We start from the raw sequence: 18,929 nt of genomic DNA, 5'->3' as shown, positions 1-18,929 counted from the left end.
GGTTAAGGAGCGATCGACAGCGAGGCGAGGATGGGGGGGTTAAGGAGCGATCGACAGCGAGGCGAGGATGGGGGGGTTAAGGAGCGATCGACAGCGAGGCGAGGATGGGGGAAGGGGTTAAGGAGCGATCGACAGCGAGGCGAGGATGGGGGAAGGGGTTAAGGAGCGATCGACAGCGAGGTGAGGATGGGGGAAGGGGTTAAGGAGCGATCGACGCGAGGTGAGGATGGGGGAAGGGGTTAAGGAGCGATCGACAGCGAGGTGAGGATGGGGGAAGGGGTTAAGGAGCGATCGACAGCGAGGCTGGGGGAAGGGGTTAAGGAGCGATCGACAGCGAGGCGAGGATGGGGGAAGGGGTTAAGGAGCGATCGACAGCGAGGTGAGGATGGGGGAAGGGGTTAAGGAGCGATCGACGCGAGGTGAGGATGGGGGAAGGGGTTAAGGAGCGATCGACAGCGAGGTGAGGATGGGGGAAGGGGTTAAGGAGCGATCGACAGCGAGGCTGGGGGAAGGGGTTAAGGAGCGATCGACAGCGAGGCTGGGGGAAGGGGTTAAGGAGCGATCGACAGCGAGGTGAGGATGGGGGAAGGGGTTAAGGAGCGATCGACAGCGAGGTGAGGATGGGGGAAGGGGTTAAGGAGCGATCGACAGCGAGGCGAGGATGGGGGGGTTAAGGAGCGATCGACAGCGAGGCGAGGATGGGGGAAGGGGTTAAGGAGCGATCGACAGCGAGGCGAGGATGGGGGGGTTAACCACCTGTGCTGTGTCCTCCCGTACCTCCTTTATTTCCGGTGGAGATGAGGATGGGAGGAAGTCCGTCCTCCGGAATAAGACTGATGGAGCTGCCTACAGGGTTTCCCACGGTGGCCGCAGGGGCAGGGGACGACGCCTGGAGGGAGGGAGGAGGAGGAGGAGAGGGTTTAAGTACAGAAAAACAGGTATGGAGAATTGTGAAAGGCTGATTAAATTTGTAATTGGCAGACAACCCTTTCATATTCACATTGAACAATTCAGAGAGGTGTGTGTGTTTGTGTGTTATGAGTTGCAGTCATTGGGTGAGTCAGATCAGTACAGACAGAAAGGCATTAAAAGCTAGTCTTACAGACAAGCTGAGTGGTGAGTCACCTCCTAACCTGCTGCTACTCTACCAGGCATGCCGAGTCAAGACAAACGTCAACAACTAAAACTACATTCTCTGGTTACACTTCACTGCTGCTGCTGATGGGGAAACAGTCTGTATGAAAAGGTTTTTCCATTCTAGAAATGCTAAGGTCAATCCAGGTGTGTTTCCTCTTAGTCCTAGTCAGTTAATCGTTGCTCACCCAGCTCCTGACAAATCAGGACTGTAAACCAACCTCAGAATATCAATTATAAAATGGTAAATGCTAGACTTTTGCTTAAAATTCCTCTTTAACAAACTGTAAGATGTGATCTTTTGACCTTTGGTGCCAACTGTACCTCTCGCAAATCAGAAGCGGAGGATTTGTTGGAACACTGTGAGACAGCCAATGATTGCGAGGGGGCGGGGCTGGTAGCAGTGAGCTTGGGGGATTCTGCTGCTTCCCCATTGGGCAGGATTCCATCTGCAAACCACACCCTCCTCCGCTCCCGCGGGTGGAAACCTGTAGACCCTGTGACACACACACACACACACACACACACAGGTTACATAAATCAAACGGTTTACAGAAAACCATTATCAAAAGAAAGCAACGAGCATGAAAACTAGTCCTATACGTGAGAAAGGAGATTAAAAGGAAAGGAAACAGAAAGTTGCGTCAGATGTCTACGGGAGAGGTTATACAGGGTCGTTCGGAAAATGTCTTATTGGGTCAGGTAGCCCCCTCCCTGTTCCAGTCTGGGTTTGTTTCTCGGTTTGGTGCCTAATGAACAGGTCCCTGGTGTTTAGGTGTGTAATGGAGAGGTTACTACCCTCTGAGCCGAGTGTTTTGAGGACCCCCACGGGGACCATGACAGTGGGAGGAAGGGAGTCCAGCGCCCCTGAGGTTTGGATCTGCTGCAGAGGTGGGATGGTACTGCAGTACTGTGCTGGGTTGTTGGGGTTTGGACTCTGGTTATACACACCACACATACCCTCCCACGAATGAGCTGAGGGAAAATGGAGATATAGGATCAAGATAGGGAGATATAGGATCAATATTGATATAGGGAGATATAGGATCAATATTGACATCGGGAGATATACATGATCACAATAGGATCGATATAGGATCAATATACGGAGAGAATCAATACAGGGCGATATGGGATCAATATAAGGAGGTATATAGATTCAGGATTGACAGTGAGATATTGAATGAAGATTGATATAGTGAGAATTAGGATCAATATAGTATTCAATTAAACCCCAATTTGATTTGAGATATTTATGATTAGGATACGTATAGGAACTTAACTGACAGGAAGTTAAGCAGAAGACTAACGCTCTGCCATGTAACTAGGGCCAGGAGTTTTACCTAAAAATGTAGGAAGACCAAACCTCAAACCAAACCAAAGTGACTGCAAAGATATTGAAGTAGGACGTAGAAATGAAGTTGATTCTAGACTCTGATCTAGGATCAGTATTGTGTTAACATCCTAATGGTTCAGGTCAGGAATGGGATGGAGTTAGCTGATCCCAGACCTGTTGTTAAGTCAGTATCTCATGGTTCAGGTCAGGAATGGGATGGAGTTAGCTGATCCCAGACCTGTTGTTAAGTCAGTATCTCATGGTTCAGGTCAGCAATGGGATGGAGTTAGCTGATCCCAGACCTGTTGTTAAGTCAGTATCTCATGGTTCAGGTCAGGAATGGGATGGAGTTAGCTGATCCCAGACCTGTTGTTGAGTCAGTATCTCATGGTTCAGGTCAGCAATGGGATGGAGTTAGCTGATCCCAGACCTGTAGTAACAGTGACTCACCACTCAGTAGGGCAGAGTGACAGGTGATACAGACTCTAGCTTCCTTCCTGTCCATGTAGATCAGTCTGCTCCTCAGGTTACAGCAGGCAGCACAGAACACCTGGAGACACATTGAAGAGAACTGGAAATGGAATTTCAGTGTACTTCCTGAATTGACCCCCCTAACCCTGAGAGATGGAGGTCACAACCTCCGCTGTACCTTAATGCTAAGCGTCCTCCTCTTCAGCCTGGCTTCAACCCCAAATTCAGCTTAAACACTGAATTCATACACACACACACACACACCGTTCAGGCACACATTTGTAATGAAATCTCACAGCTTTTCCCTTCCCGCTGGGGGATGGGGGAGGGAGTGTGTGTGTGACCTTGGGAAATTGAGACAGTGTTTGTCCACAGCAGTCCAGACCTGTCCTAGTGCATGATTCAGCTATCCTAGAACATCCCAGCTCAGATTCAACAATTCAAATGGGTTTATTTTATAGGAATAGGTCATTTAGTTCAATATCAGAAAACCAATCATTCAGTCAACATTTATTCTGGCTTTAGACTACAGTGGTACAGTCTATGAGAATGGTGGTACAGACTATAAGAATGGTGGTACAGTCTATAAGAAAGGTGGCACAGTGTAGATCACGGTGGTATAGTCTATGAGAATGGTGGTACAGACTATGAGAATGGTGGCACAGTCTATGAGAATGGTGGCACAGTCTATGAGAAAGGTGGCACAGTGTAGATCACGGTGGTATAGTCTATGAGAATGGTGGCACAGTCTATGAGAATGGTGGCACAGTTTATAAGAAAGGTGGCACAGTTTATGAGAAAGGTGGCACAGTCCATGAGAAAGGTGGCACAGTCCATGAGAATGGTGGCACAGTCCATAAGAATGGTGGCACAGTCCATGAGAATGGTGGCACAGTCCATAAGAATGGTGGCACAGTCCATGAGAATGGTGGCACAGTCCATGAGAATGGTGGCACAGTCCATGAGAATGGTGGCACAGTCCATGAGAATGGTGGCACAGTCTATGAGAATAGAGCTGCTTCTGTATTGTTTACCATAGTGCCCTACGCTTTATTACGGGAGATGGGTTCAGTACACACCACTGCATTCTGTAACAGAAGGTAGGCTGGCCCTCACTGTTAAATTATAGACACAGGAGTCACCAGACCCACAGACTAATCTGGAGGTCTCTTAAATCTCCACTGAGTTAGGTACTTCTGCTTTGAGCGTTTCTGCACCTTACATGTTGGAATGATCTCCCAAGCACTCCAAAATTGGAGGCATTTCAGACAAATGTTAGGAGACCTTGTTCCTGAAGAATGTGTCCGTTTATCATTGGGGTCTACTTCTCCCCGTATTGTTCTGTATAATAACATGTATTTTAATGTGTAAATGAATGTGTATTGTTGTGTTAATTAAACAGGGTTCACCTGGAAAACATACCTCGGTCTCGGCATTGACTCCCCGTCTAAATAAAAGGATCAATAAATAATAATAATAATAATAATAATAATAGACTCTGCACCCACCTTTCCGCAGGCCCTGCAGTGATGCCTCCTCTTGGTGAAAGTAAAGCGGACCTCACACTTCATACAGACTGGTGCCTTGGAGTCAGGGACCCACACGGGGGCCACATCCCCCAGGGAGGAGAGCTGTTTCCTGGGCAGAGCCCCCTGGTGGTGATACCCTGCCTGGAGGTCATTGTCCGGACTGCTCTCTGACTCCAGCACCAGGCCCAACGATGACAACAGAGAGCCGTTTAGCAACGCCCCGTTAACAACCTCGACACAACCACCGGGGTCACCCCCGGCAACGACGGTTCCTGTATCCGTGGTTACGTCACCGGCGAGGTTCTCGAGGTTCTTGTTCTTGCAGGCGGCGGCGGTGTTGTTAACGGTAGGTGCTAATTGGTTCTGGACCTGTCCGGATAGCGGCCAGGGGATCTGGAGTTTGAGAGTAACCGGTTGTTTGGGACGCGCCCCGCCGAACGGCACACTTACCAGCTGCAGACGAGTGTTGTTCAGTTTGGAGGGAACACTACTATCTCCTCCTCCGTTCTCTAGGTTGCTCTCCTCCATCTCCTTCTCCTCTGTTACGGAGTCCTCCTTGGAGGGAGGAGGGGGGAGAGACTCGTCGTCCTCCTCTCTGCTCCCTCGGTCCTCCTCCTCTCTGCTCCCTCGGTCCTCCTCCTCTCTGCTCCCTCGGTCCTCCTCCTCTCTGGTCCCTCGGTCCTCCTCCTCTCTGCTCCCTCGGTCCTCCTCCTCTCTGCTCCCTCGGTCCTCCTCCTCTCTGCTCCCTCGGTCCTCCTCCTCTCTGGTCCCTCGGTCATCCTCCTCTCTGCTCCCTCGGTCATCCTCCTCTCTGCTCCCTCGGTCCTCCTCCTCTCTGCTCCCTCGGTCCTCCTCCTCTCTGCTCCCTCGGTCCTCCTCCTCTCTGCTCCCTCGGTCCTCCTCCTCCTCCTCCTCTCTGCTCCCTCGGTCCTCCTCCTCTCTGCTCCCTCGGTCCTCCTCCTCCTCTTCAGTAGCCAGGCTGCTGGTAAGAGCCATCTCTCCATCCTGACCTCCCCTGCTCTCCTTCTCCATTTCTCCTTTCAACCTCTTCTGCTTCTGAGAGGAATTCCTACACTCCTTCCGCTCTGTCGGTCCCTCCTTCATCAATCCATTTTTAACAGTATTCCCATGACTTTCCTCCTTAGGGATTCCTTCCTCGTGCGACTGTACCCCAGCCATTCCAGCCTCCTCCTCACCACTGTCCTGAGTAGGTGACCAAGCACCAGCTCTCTCAGTCTCTGGCTTGGAGTTAAACCTCTGGCTTATCGTCTCAACCCTTCCCAAGGGTGTGTGACTAACGTTGGAGCTTCCATCACCCATCTCCCCCACAGGGGCATCAGTACGTGGGTCTGAGGGTGTGGGGGGCTGGTGGTGGTCTGAAAGGGTCACAGGGGTCACCCTTGTCTGATTCCCCTCGCAGGGATCTTCACTGTGCCCGTTGAGGGCAGGGCTGGCTAGACTAGAGGGGCTGATAGAGGAGTGGTGGTGGTGGTACGGAGGGGGGCTAGACGAGCCCTCCTCAACCCCAACCAGCTTGCCGATGTTGGGCTGGGGGAGCGGAAGGCTCTGCACGTCTGCACGGCAGTCTGGTAGTTCTTCTGCCCAGGGTGGGGGCTCGGCGGTGGGGTGGCGTTTGGCGTCGGGCCCCTGGGGGTCGCTGGACGATAGGTCAGGGGTCAAAACCAGGGCACGGTTCGGAGATAGTAGGTAGGCAGGAGGGGCCGGGATCTGAATCCACTTATCAGACAGACTGGGACTGTCGGTCTCATCGTCTGGGGAGGGAGAGAGGAGAATGAAACACTGAATAGGAAATAGAAGAGTCCATGAGATATCAAACGCAACAGGAAAGAGGGAAGGATATTACCAGAGACAACAGGAGAACTGGAATGGAATACTAAACCACCAAAATACAAACTCTGAAAGGTGTGGAGAAATGAAGTAACGAGGCTGGAATGGGTGGTGGGGATGTATTGGGGAGGGAGGTGGCTTGAAAATGGACCAATTTTGCTCCTCCTCTCTACCCCTCTCTTTCCTCCCCTCCCTATCCCCTCTTTTTCCTCTCCACCCCCCTCTTTCCTCTCTACCCCATCTCTTTCCTCCCCTCTCTTTCCTCCCCTCTCTTTCCTCCCCTCTCCACCCCATCTCTTTCCTCCCCTCTACCCCTCTCTTTCCTCTCCTCTCCACCCCCTCTCTTTCCTCCCCTCCCATCTCTTTCCTCTCCTCTCCACCCCCTCTCTTTCCTCCCCTCTACCCCCTCTCTTTCCTCTCCTCTATACTCCCTCTCTTTCCTCTCCTCTCCACCCCCCTCTCTTTCCTCTCCTCTCCACCCCGCTCTCTTTCCTCCCCCCTACCCCCTCTCTTTCCTCTCCTCTATACCCCCTCTCTTTCCTCTCCTCTCCCTCTCTTTCCTCCCCCCCCCCCCCGTTTCTCCCTGACACATGAATATCGTCTGGAATGTTGGGAGGAGTCCACATTCCTGACACTTACTTCCATAACACACACACCCTACACACACCCAGTTAATCTGCCAAGCTGGATCTGGCAGAGGACTCACAGATAATCACTCACAGCCTGAACACACACTGAGCTCTCTGTACCGTGACATGGCAGGCACGCACAACCAACCGAGCGACTGTGTGTGTGTGTGTGTGTGTGTGTGTGTGTGTGTGTGTGTGTGTGTGTGTGTGTGTGTGTGTGAGATAATTCATGTGTCACCTTTAAGGAACAAATGGGGAGGAAACCCAATCTCTCATTATCACAGACCCACCCTCAACACAGCATGGCTCCAACCCGACTCTGCTGATCTCTGCACTAACCTTAAATAGACACAGATAATGGACAACACACACACACTGAACTGTCCAATAGACCCAGCCAAACACACACACTGAACTGTCCAATAGACCCAGCCATACACACACACTGAACTGTCCAATAGACCCAGCCATACACACACACTGAACTGTCCAATAGACCCAGCCATACACACACACTGAACTGTCCAATAGACCCAGCCATACACACACACTGAACTGTCCAATAGACCCAGCCATACACACACACTGAACTGTCCAATAGACCCAGCCATACACACACACACTGAACTGTCCAATAGACCCAGCCATACACACACACACTGAACTGTCCAATAGACCCAGCCATACACACACACTGAACTGTCCAATAGACCCAGCCAAACACACACACACTGAACTGTCCAATAGACCCAGCCAAACACACACACACTGAACTGTCCAATAGACCCAGCCATACACACACACTGAACTGTCCAATAGACCCAGCCAAACACACACACACACACTGAACTGTCCAATAGACCCAGCCAAACACACACACTGAACTGTCCAATAGACCCAGCCAAACACACACACACTGAACTGTCCAATAGACCCAGCCAAACACACACACTGAACTGTCCAATAGACCCAGCCATACACACTGAACTGTCCAATAGACCCAGCCATACACACACACTGAACTGTCCAATAGACCCAGCCAAACACACACACACACACACACTGAACTGTCCAATAGACCCAGCCAAACACACACACACTGAACTGTCCAATAGACCCAGCCATACACACACACTGAACTGTCCAATAGACCCAGCCAAACACACACACTGAACTGTCCAATAGACCCAGCCAAACACACACACACTGAACTGTCCAATAGACCCAGCCAAACACACACACACTGAACTGTCCAATAGACCCAGCCATACACACACACTGAACTGTCCAATAGACCCAGCCAAACACACACACACTGAACTGTCCAATAGACCCAGCCATACACACACACACTGAACTGTCCAATAGACCCAGCCAAACACACACACACTGAACTGTCCAATAGACCCAGCCATACACACACACACTGAACTGTCCAATAGACCCAGCCATACACACACACTGAACTGTCCAATAGACCCAGCCAAACACACACACACACACACACTGAACTGTCCAATAGACCCAGCCAAACACAAACACACTGAACTGTCCAATAGACCCAGCCATACACACACACTGAACTGTCCAATAGACCCAGCCATACACACACACTGAACTGTCCAATAGACCCAGCCATACACACACACTGAACTGTCCAATAGACCCAGCCATACACACACACTGAACTGTCCAATAGACCCAGCCAAACACACACACTGAACTGTCCAATAGACCCAGCCATACACACACACTGAACTGTCCAATAGACCCAGCCATACACACACACACTGAACTGTCCAATAGACCCAGCCATACACACACACTGAACTGTCCAATAGACCCAGCCATACACACACACTGAACTGTCCAATAGACCCAGCCATACACACACACACTGAACTGTCCAATAGACCCAGCCAAACACACACACACTGAACTGTCCAATAGACCCAGCCATACACACACACACTGAACTGTCCAATAGACCCAGCCATACACACACACACTGAACTGTCCAATAGACCCAGCCATACACACACACTGAACTGTCCAATAGACCCAGCCATACACACACACTGAACTGTCCAATAGACCCAGCCATACACACACACTGAACTGTCCAATAGACCCAGCCATACACACACACTGAACTGTCCAATAGACCCAGCCATACACACACACACTGAACTGTCCAATAGACCCAGCCATACACACACACTGAACTGTCCAATAGACCCAGCCAAACACACACACTGAACTGTCCAATAGACCCAGCCATACACACACACTGAACTGTCCAATAGACCCAGCCATACACACACACTGAACTGTCCAATAGACCCAGCCAAACACACACACTGAACTGTCCAATATACCCAGCCATACACACACACACTGAACTGTCCAATAGACCCAGCCATACACACACACTGAACTGTCCAATAGACCCAGCCAAACACACACACACTGAACTGTCCAATAGACCCAGCCATACACACACACACTGAACTGTCCAATAGACCCAGCCAAACACACACACACTGAACTGTCCAATAGACCCAGCCATACACACACACTGAACTGTCCAATAGACCCAGCCAAACACACACACACACACTGAACTGTCCAATAGACCCAGCCAAACACACACACACTGAACTGTCCAATAGACCCAGCCAAACACACACACACACACTGAACTGTCCAATAGACCCAGCCATACACACACACACACACACTGAACTGTCCAATAGACCCAGCCAAACACACACACACACACACACTGAACTGTCCAATAGACCCAGCCAAACACACACACACACACACACTGAACTGTCCAATAGACCCAGCCATACACACACACACTGAACTGTCCAATAGACCCAGCCATACACACACACTGAACTGTCCAATAGACCCAGCCATACACACACACTGAACTGTCCAATAGACCCAGCCAAACACACACACACTGAACTGTCCAATAGACCCAGCCAAACACACACACACACACTGAACTGTCCAATAGACCCAGCCATACACACACACACACACTGAACTGTCCAATAGACCCAGCCAAACACACACACACACACACACACTGAACTGTCCAATAGACCCAGCCAAACACACACACTGAACTGTCCAATAGACCCAGCCAAACACACACACACTGAACTGTCCAATAGACCCAGCCAAACACACACACTGAACTGTCCAATAGACCCAGCCAAACACACACACTGAACTGTCCAATAGACCCAGCCAAACACACACACTGAACTGTCCAATAGACCCAGCCAAACACACACACTGAACTGTCCAATAGACCCAGCCAAACACACACACTGAACTGTCCAATAGACCCAGCCAAACACACACACTGAACTGTCCAATAGACCCAGCCATACACACACACACTGAACTGTCCAATAGACCCAGCCATACACACACACTGAACTGTCCAATAGACCCAGCCAAACACACACACACTGAACTGTCCAATAGACCCAGCCAAACACACACACACTGAACTGTCCAATAGACCCAGCCAAACACACACACTGAACTGTCCAATAGACCCAGCCAAACACACACACTGAACTGTCCTATAGACCCAGCCAAACACACACACTGAACTGTCCAATAGACCCAGCCAAACACACACACTGAACTGTCCAATAGACCCAGCCATACACACACACACTGAACTGTCCAATAGACCCAGCCAAACACACACACTGAACTGTCCAATAGACCCAGCCATACACACACACTGAACTGTCCAATAGACCCAGCCAAACACACACACTGAACTGTCCAATAGACCCAGCCAAACACACACACTGAACTGTCCAATAGACCCAGCCAAACACACACACTGAACTGTCCAATAGACCCAGCCATACACACACACTGAACTGTCCAATAGACCCAGCCATACACACACACTGAACTGTCCAATAGACCCAGCCAAACACACACACTGAACTGTCCAATAGACCCAGCCATACACACACACTGAACTGTCCAATAGACCCAGCCAAACACACACACACTGAACTGTCCAATATACCCAGCCATACACACACACACTGAACTGTCCTATAGACCCAGCCATACACACACACACTGAACTGTCCAATAGACCCAGCCAAACACACACACTGAACTGTCCAATAGACCCAGCCAAACACACACACTGAACTGTCCAATAGACCCAGCCAAACACACACACTGAACTGTCCAATAGACCCAGCCAAACACACACACACTGAACTGTCCAATAGACCCAGCCATACACACACACACTGAACTGTCCAATAGACCCAGCCAAACACACACTGAACTGTCCAATAGACCCAGCCAAACACACACACTGAACTGTCCAATAGACCCAGCCAAACACACACACACTGAACTGTCCAATAGACCCAGCCATACACACACACTGAACTGTCCAATAGACCCAGCCAAACACACACACACTGAACTGTCCAATAGACCCAGCCAAACACACACACTGAACTGTCCAATAGACCCAGCCATACACACACACTGAACTGTCCAATAGACCCAGCCAAACACACACACACTGAACTGTCCAATAGACCCAGCCAAACACACACACTGAACTGTCCAATAGACCCAGCCATACACACACACTGAACTGTCCAATAGACCCAGCCAAACACACACACACTGAACTGTCCAATAGACCCAGCCAAACACACACACTGAACTGTCCAATAGACCCAGCCATACACACACACTGAACTGTCCAATAGACCCAGCCATACACACACACTGAACTGTCCTACAGACACAGTATACGATGACTATGGAGGTACTGTCCGTCTCCACAACATTTTCAAAACGTACAATGTGAATGTCACACACACAACCCTCAACCAAATACATGAGGCACCAATTATCCATCCTATAACCTGTGTTCCCTCTAGATCAGAATTGGGCTGCCTGTGTAAACACAGCCTTCGCGTACTAAAACAAAACACATTTACTCTGCTTTTAAAACATACATACAATAGAGAGAAGGGTAGAGAATCGAACCACAGCATCGTAAGTGCAAATTTGATTGGTGGGTTGATGGATTGATTGATTGATTGGTTAAATTTGTTAATTGACTCACCTTGCTTCTGTTCAAAGTCATCCAACACTTTATCCAGGTTGAAGGCCTCTTCCTGGAAGTAGTTCTCCATGAGTCAGGTACCTCCACCCTGACACGCTGCAGAAACCTGTTAATATATGGTTAAAACCCGGGTTAGCACCGGGTAACACTAACCCATTTTCTAACCCTGGAAGTAGTTCTCTGGGTTAACGCCTCTGGGTTAGCGCCCTGTCGATCTCTTCATCTCCCTCCCCATGTCTCGCTCATCGGGCAATCATCTCCCTCCCTAACTCCCTCACCTGTCCAGAGGTCCTCTCCAACAACAGTCCTAGGTAGCTGTGATCTCCTTCTCACTCAGCCTCACTTCCTCATTCGGTCTGGCCAGCGCCAAGCGCCCATACCTGCAACGACAAGAACCTGTCACACTCAAGCTCATCAAATATAGACCTATAACTTGGTGTTAAACATTTCAATCCCACACCTGTTGAGTGTATTCTGATAAACTATTACTGAATGAATGTACACTTCAGGGAAACGACTAGAGAGAAGAATAGACTGCAGTCTTGGTCAGATAGAGGATAAAGATCAATGACCAACCGGAGTAGAACAGTACAGTACACACACCTGGCCAGTCTTCTTGCAGACCAGGACCTCAAGGGTAAAAACTGTACTATTTGAACTTCAGGGTCATGATAGTATAAAGGAGGGGAGAGGACCAGGCTTTACGCTCCCAAGTGGCGCAGCGGTCTAAGACACTGCATCTCAGTGCTAGAGGCGTCACTACCTCACTATCTTGCCGATGCACGGAAAACCCAGCCAGCTGTGTGTTATCCGTGTCGTCGTTCAGCCACGACTCAGTGAACCATAGGATATTACAGTTTTGAATGTCCCGTTGGTAGGATAGTCTTGATCACAGCTCATCCAGTTTATTCTCTAGTGATTGCACGTTGGCTAATAGTATGGAAGGTAGAGGCAGGTTACACACTCACCATCGGATTCTTTCAAGGCACCCCGACCTACTTCCCCTATATCTCCGTCTTTTCTTCATGCGAATGAATAAACCCCAGGAAGAGTAGCTGCTGCCTTGGCAGGAACTAATGGGGATCCATAATAAACCCCAGGAAGAGTAGCTGCTGCCTTGGCAGGAACTAATGGGGATCCATAATAAACCCCAGGAAGAGTAGCTGCTGCCTTGGCAGGAACTAATGGGGATCCATAATAAACCCCAGGAAGAGTAGCTGCTGCCTTGGCAGGAACTAATGGGGATCCATAATAAACCCCAGGAAGAGTAGCTGCTGCCTTGGCAGGAACTAATGGGGATCCATAATAAACCCCAGGAAGAGTAGATGCTGCCTTGGCAGGAACTAATGGGGATCCATAATAAACCCCAGGAAGAGTAGCTGCTGCCTTGGCAGGAACTAATGGGGATCCATAATAAACCCCAGGAAGAGTAGCTGCTGCCTTGGCAGGAACTAATGGGGATCCATAATAAACCCCAGGAAGAGTAGCTGCTACCTTGGCAGGAACTAATGGGGATCCATAATAAACCCCAGGAAGAGTATCTGCTGCCTTGGCAGGAACTAATGGGGATCCATAATAAACCCCAGGAAGAGTAGCTGCTGCCTTGGCAGGAACTAATGGGGATCCATAATAAACCCCAGGAAGAGTAGCTGCTGCCTTGGCAGGAACTAATGGGGATCCATAATAAACCCCAGGAAGAGTAGCTGCTGCCTTGGCAGGAACTAATGGGGATCCATAATAAACCCCAGGAAGAGTAGCTGCTGCCTTGGCAGGAACTAATGGGGATCCATAATAAACCCCAGGAAGAGTAGCTGCTGCCTTGGCAGGAACTAATGTGGATCCATAATAAACCCCAGGAAGAGTAGCTGCTGCCTTGGCAGGAACTAATGTGGATCCATAATAAACCCCAGGAAGAGTAGCTGCTGCCTTGGCAGGAACTAATGGGGATCCATAATAAACCCCAGGAAGAGTAGCTGCTGCCTTGGCAGGAACTAATGTGGATCCATAATAAACCCCAGGAAGAGTAGCTGCTGCCTTGGCAGGAACTAATGGGGATCCATAATAAACCCCAGGAAGAGTAGCTGCTGCCTTGGCAGGAACTAATGGGGATCCATAATAAACCCCAGGAAGAGTAGCTGCTGCCTTGGCAGGAACTAATGGGGATCCATAATAAACCCCAGGAAGAGTAGCTGCTGCCTTGGCAGGAACTAATGTGGATCCATAATAAACCCCAGGAAGAGTAGCTGCTGCCTTGGCAGGAACTAATGGGGATCCATAATAAACCCCAGGAAGAGTAGCTGCTGCCTTGGCAGGAACTAATGGGGATCCATAATAAACCCCAGGAAGAGTAGCTGCTGCCTTGACAGGAACTAATGGGGATCCATAATAAACCCCAGGAAGAGTAGCTGCTGTCTTGGCAGGAACTAATGGGGATCCATAATAAACCCCAGGAAGAGTAGCTGCTGCCTTGGCAGGAACTAATGGGGATCCATAATAAACCCCAGGAAGAGTAGCTGCTGCCTTGGCAGGAACTAATGGGGATCCATAATAAACCCCAGGAAGAGTAGCTGCTGCCTTGGCAGGAACTAATGGGGATCCATAATAAACCCCAGGAAGAGCAGCCGCTGCCTTGGCAGGAATTAATGGGGATCCTTAACAAGTACAAATACTAATCCTAAATAACAGAAAAAAAACAGCATTGAATGTAGCTAGGCTAGCATATCACCTCATATTAAAGCAGCATTGAATGTAGCTAGGCTAGCATATCATCTCATATTAAAGCAGCATTGAATGTAGCTAGGCTAGCATATCACCTCATATTAAAGCAGCATTGAATGTAGCTAGGCTAGCATATCATCTCATATTAAAGCAGCATTGAATGTAGCTAGGCTAGCATATCACCTCATATTAAAGCAGCATTGAATGTAGCTAGGCTAGCATATCACCTCATATTAAAGCAGCATTGAATGTAGCTAGGCTAGCATATCACCTCATATCAAAACACCAGGATGTGATCTGCTTTCTCAAAGAAATTGCCAAAATGACAGGAGAACATGGAGTGTAATGTTTGCTAAAAAAAAAAATCTAAAAAAAATACAAAATAAAACTGGTGGATTTGGAAATGTCTGCAGTAAAACTTTCACGTCCGACTCGTTAAAGAAAATATCTTCTTCCAGTTCGAAGTGAGTAATCGCTGTCCTGATATCCAGAAGCTATTTTCAGTCATAAGACGATGGCAGAAACATTACGTACAAAATGAGTTACAAATAATGCGAAAACACAAAAATTGGTTAGGAGCCCGTAAAAAAAACCGGCAGCATTTAATATTTAAGAGGCAACATACTTGTTTTTAGATGTTTCTTAGAGCTAGAAGCACGGCAGCCCTCTCTCTCTCGACTCCATTTCTTTCAGCCTCGTGTGATAATGTAAAGTAACATCTTCCACCTGACTACTGAGACTAAATCTGATTAAGAGGCAACATGCTTGTTTTTAAGATGAACAGGAAGCCTTGACCAGATCAAGGCTTCGTCCCAAATGGCACCCTAAAGTAGTGCACTATATAGTGAATAGGGTTCCATTTGGGCCAAGTGTAAACAGTCGACTGCCCATCAACTAACTCCCTGTCCCCGGGCTCAATTGCTACTGCGTATACAGTGAGTATACCAGATATTAGGAACACCTTCCTAATATTGAGCCATAATTCATCATGGACTCTACAAGGTATCGAAAGCATTCCACAGGGATGCTGGGCCCACAGTTGTGTCAAGTTCGCTGGATGTCCTTTGAGTGGTGGGCCATTCGTGATACAAACGGGAAACTGTTGATGATGAAAAACCATGGCACCTACTACCACATCCCATTCAAAGACAACCATAGTAACATAGAGCAGGAAGTTCCAACATGATCAGAAATATACATAACCTGTCTGTAGTTCTCGGAAAAAAATCACTGCCCCATCATTTAATGCCATTAGTCATCTCAGGGATCCTACTACAAAACGTCACAGAGAAGCAATTTTGCTAATCATTACAACAACAAAAAAGTCAATAGACATCAAATCATAAAATTACACCCAAACTGTGCAGTACGCCACTAACCTTAACACAATCCAAATGTTAAGTGGCGACGTTGTCCTCGAATGTGAGTTCACAGGTCTACAACAGCTGCATGATGTATTATTCAGACTCTGGGTAATTAAATCTGAATCAGGCTGGCTCCTGTCCTCACACAGCAGTGTGTATTTACACGCAGTCTATCACAGTGCCATCCGTTTTTATCACCAAAGCTCCATATACTTACCCACCACTACGACCTGAACGCTCTCGTTGGCTGGCCCAATGCGCTTCATATTTCGTCACCAAACCCACTGATTCCAGGTCATCTATAAAAAAAAGTCTTTGCTAGGTAAAGCTCCGCCTTATCTCAGCTCACTGGTCACCATAGCAACACCTACCCGTAGCACGCGCTCCAGCAGGTATATCTCACTGGTCACCCCCAAAGCCAATTCCTCCTTTGGCCGCCTTTCCTTCCAGTTCTCTGCTGCCAATGACTGGAACGAATTGCAAAGATCACTGAAGCTGGAGTCATATCTCCGTCTCTAACTTTAAGCATCAGCTGTCAGAGCAGCTCACAGATCACTGCAGCTGTACATAGCCCATCTGTAAATAGCCCATCCAACTACCTCATCCCCATACAGTTTTTTTTTGCTTCTTTGCACCCCAGTTTCTCTACTTGCACATTCATCTTCTGCACATCTATCACTCCAGTGTTTAAATTGCTAAATTGTAATTATTTTTGCCACTATGGCCTATTTATTGCCTTACCTCATTTGCACACACTGTATATAGACTTTCACTATTGTATTATTGACTGTATGTTTGTTTATTCCATGTGTAACTCTGTGTTGTTGGTTGTGTCGCACTGCTTTGCGTTATCTTGGCCAGGTCGCAGTTGTAAATGAGGACTTGTTCTCATTTAACAAGCCTACCTGGTTAAATAAAGGACTTGTTCTCAACTAGCCTACCTGGTTAAATAAAGGACTTGTTCTCAACTGGCCTACCTGGTTAAATAAAGGACTTGTTCTCAACTAGTCTACCTGGTTAAATAAAGGACTTGTTCTCAACTAGCCTACCTGGTTAAATAAAGGACTTGTTCTCAACTAGCCTACCTGGTTAAATAAAGGACTTGTTCTCAACTAGCCACCTGGTTAAATAAAGGACTTGTTCTCAACTTGCCTACCTGGTTAAATAAAGGACTTGTTCTCAACTAGCCTACCTGGTTAAATAAAGGACTTGTTCTCAACTAGCCTACCTGGTTAAATAAAGGTGAAATAAATAGAGGTGCAGGAGGCTTTTTACATAGTTGGTACCCTTGGTGAGTATGTAGTATGACCCATCTAACCTAACCCTAACCTTGGTGAGTATGTAGTATGACCCATCTAACCTAACCCTAACCTAACCCTAACCTAACCTAACCCTAACCTTGGTGAGTATGTAGTATAACCCATCTAACCTAACCCTAACCTAACCCTAACCTTGGTGAGTATGTAGTATGACCCATCTAACCTAACCCTTACCTTGGTGAGTATGTAGTATGACCCATCTAACCTAACCCTAACCTAACCCTAACCTAACCTAACCCTAACCTTGGTGAGTATGTAGTATAACCCATCTAACCTAACCCTAACCTAACCCTAACCTAACCTAACCCTAACCTTGGTGAGTATGTAGTATGACCCATCTAACCTAACCCTAACCTAACCCTAACCTAACCCTAACCTTGGTGAGTATGTAGTATGACCCATCTAACCTAACCCTAACCTAACCCTAACCTAACCCTAACCTTGGTGAGTATGTAGTATGACCCATCTAACCTAACCCTAACCTAACCTAACCTAACCCTAACCTAACCCTAACCTTGGTGAGTATGTAGTATAACCCATCTAACCTAACCTAACCCTAACCTAACCTAACCCTAACCTTGGTGAGTATGTAGTATGACCCATCTAACCTAACCCTAACCTAACCCTAACCTAACCCTAACCTTGGTGAGTATGTAGTATGACACCACAACCCATCTAACCTAACCCTAACCTAACCCTGGGGAGTATGTAGTATGACCCATCTAACCTAACCCTAACCTTGGTGAGTATGTAGTATGACCCATCTAACCTAACCCTAACCTAACCCTAACCTAACCCTAACCTAACCTAACCCTAACCTTGGTGAGTATGTAGTATGACCCATCTAACCTAACCCTAACCTAACCCTAACCTAACCCTAACCTTGGTGAGTATGTAGTATGACCCATCTAACCTAACCCTAACCTAACCCTAACCTTGGTGAGTATGTAGTATGACCCATCTAACCTAACCCTAACCTAACCCTAACCTAACCGAGTATGTAGTATGACCCATCTAACCTAACCCTAACCTAACCCTAACCTAACCCTAATCTTGGTGAGTATGTAGTATAACCCATCTAAACTAACCCTAACCTAACCTTGGTGAGTATGTAGTATAACCCACCTAACCTAACCCTAACCTTGGTGAGTATGTAGTATAACCCATCTAACCTAACCCTAACCTAACCCTAACCTAACCCTAACCCTGGTGAGTATGTAGTATAACCCATCTAAACTAACCCTAACCTAACCTTGGTGAGTATGTAGTATAACCCATCTAACCTAACCCTAACCTAACCCTAACCCTGGGGAGTATGTAGTATAACCCATCTAACCTAACCCTAACCTAACCCTAACCTTGGTGAGTATGTAGTATAACACTACAACCCATCTAACCTAACCCTAACCTTGGTGAGTATGTAGTATGA

General features: G+C 48.0%; 1 protein-coding gene across 8 annotated transcripts in view; it reads right to left on the bottom strand.

Annotated features, from left to right (window-relative positions):
* The window catches only part of LOC106596333 (zinc finger FYVE domain-containing protein 9), an 86,979-nt gene that overhangs the window by 36,437 nt on the left and 31,613 nt on the right, over positions 1-18,929 (bottom strand). For 4 of the 8 annotated variants that reach the window (XM_082973182.1, XM_045714336.2, XM_082973183.1 and 1 more), the window contains exons 2-8: positions 12,378-12,479; positions 12,100-12,205; positions 4,450-6,242; positions 2,921-3,020; positions 1,933-2,109; positions 1,459-1,631; positions 757-889 (exon numbers count right to left, since the gene is read on the bottom strand). In XM_082973182.1, the coding sequence (XP_082829308.1) occupies positions 757-889; positions 1,459-1,631; positions 1,933-2,109; positions 2,921-3,020; positions 4,450-6,242; positions 12,100-12,169 (2,446 nt within the window). In that variant the 5' untranslated portion in view covers positions 12,170-12,205; positions 12,378-12,479. Of the gene's footprint in view, positions 1-756; positions 890-1,458; positions 1,632-1,932; positions 2,110-2,920; positions 3,021-4,449; positions 6,271-12,099; positions 12,206-12,377; positions 12,480-18,929 lie in introns of all 8 variants that reach the window. The other 4 variants (XM_082973186.1, XM_082973185.1, XM_082973184.1 and 1 more) reach the window with 3 other exon arrangements.

This window comes from Salmo salar, chromosome 03 (assembly GCF_965601325.2).
Source record: "Salmo salar chromosome 03, fSalSal1, whole genome shotgun sequence".
NCBI classification, from domain to species: domain Eukaryota; kingdom Metazoa; phylum Chordata; class Actinopteri; order Salmoniformes; family Salmonidae; genus Salmo; species Salmo salar.
This window is presented reverse-complemented; position numbering and strand designations above follow the sequence as displayed.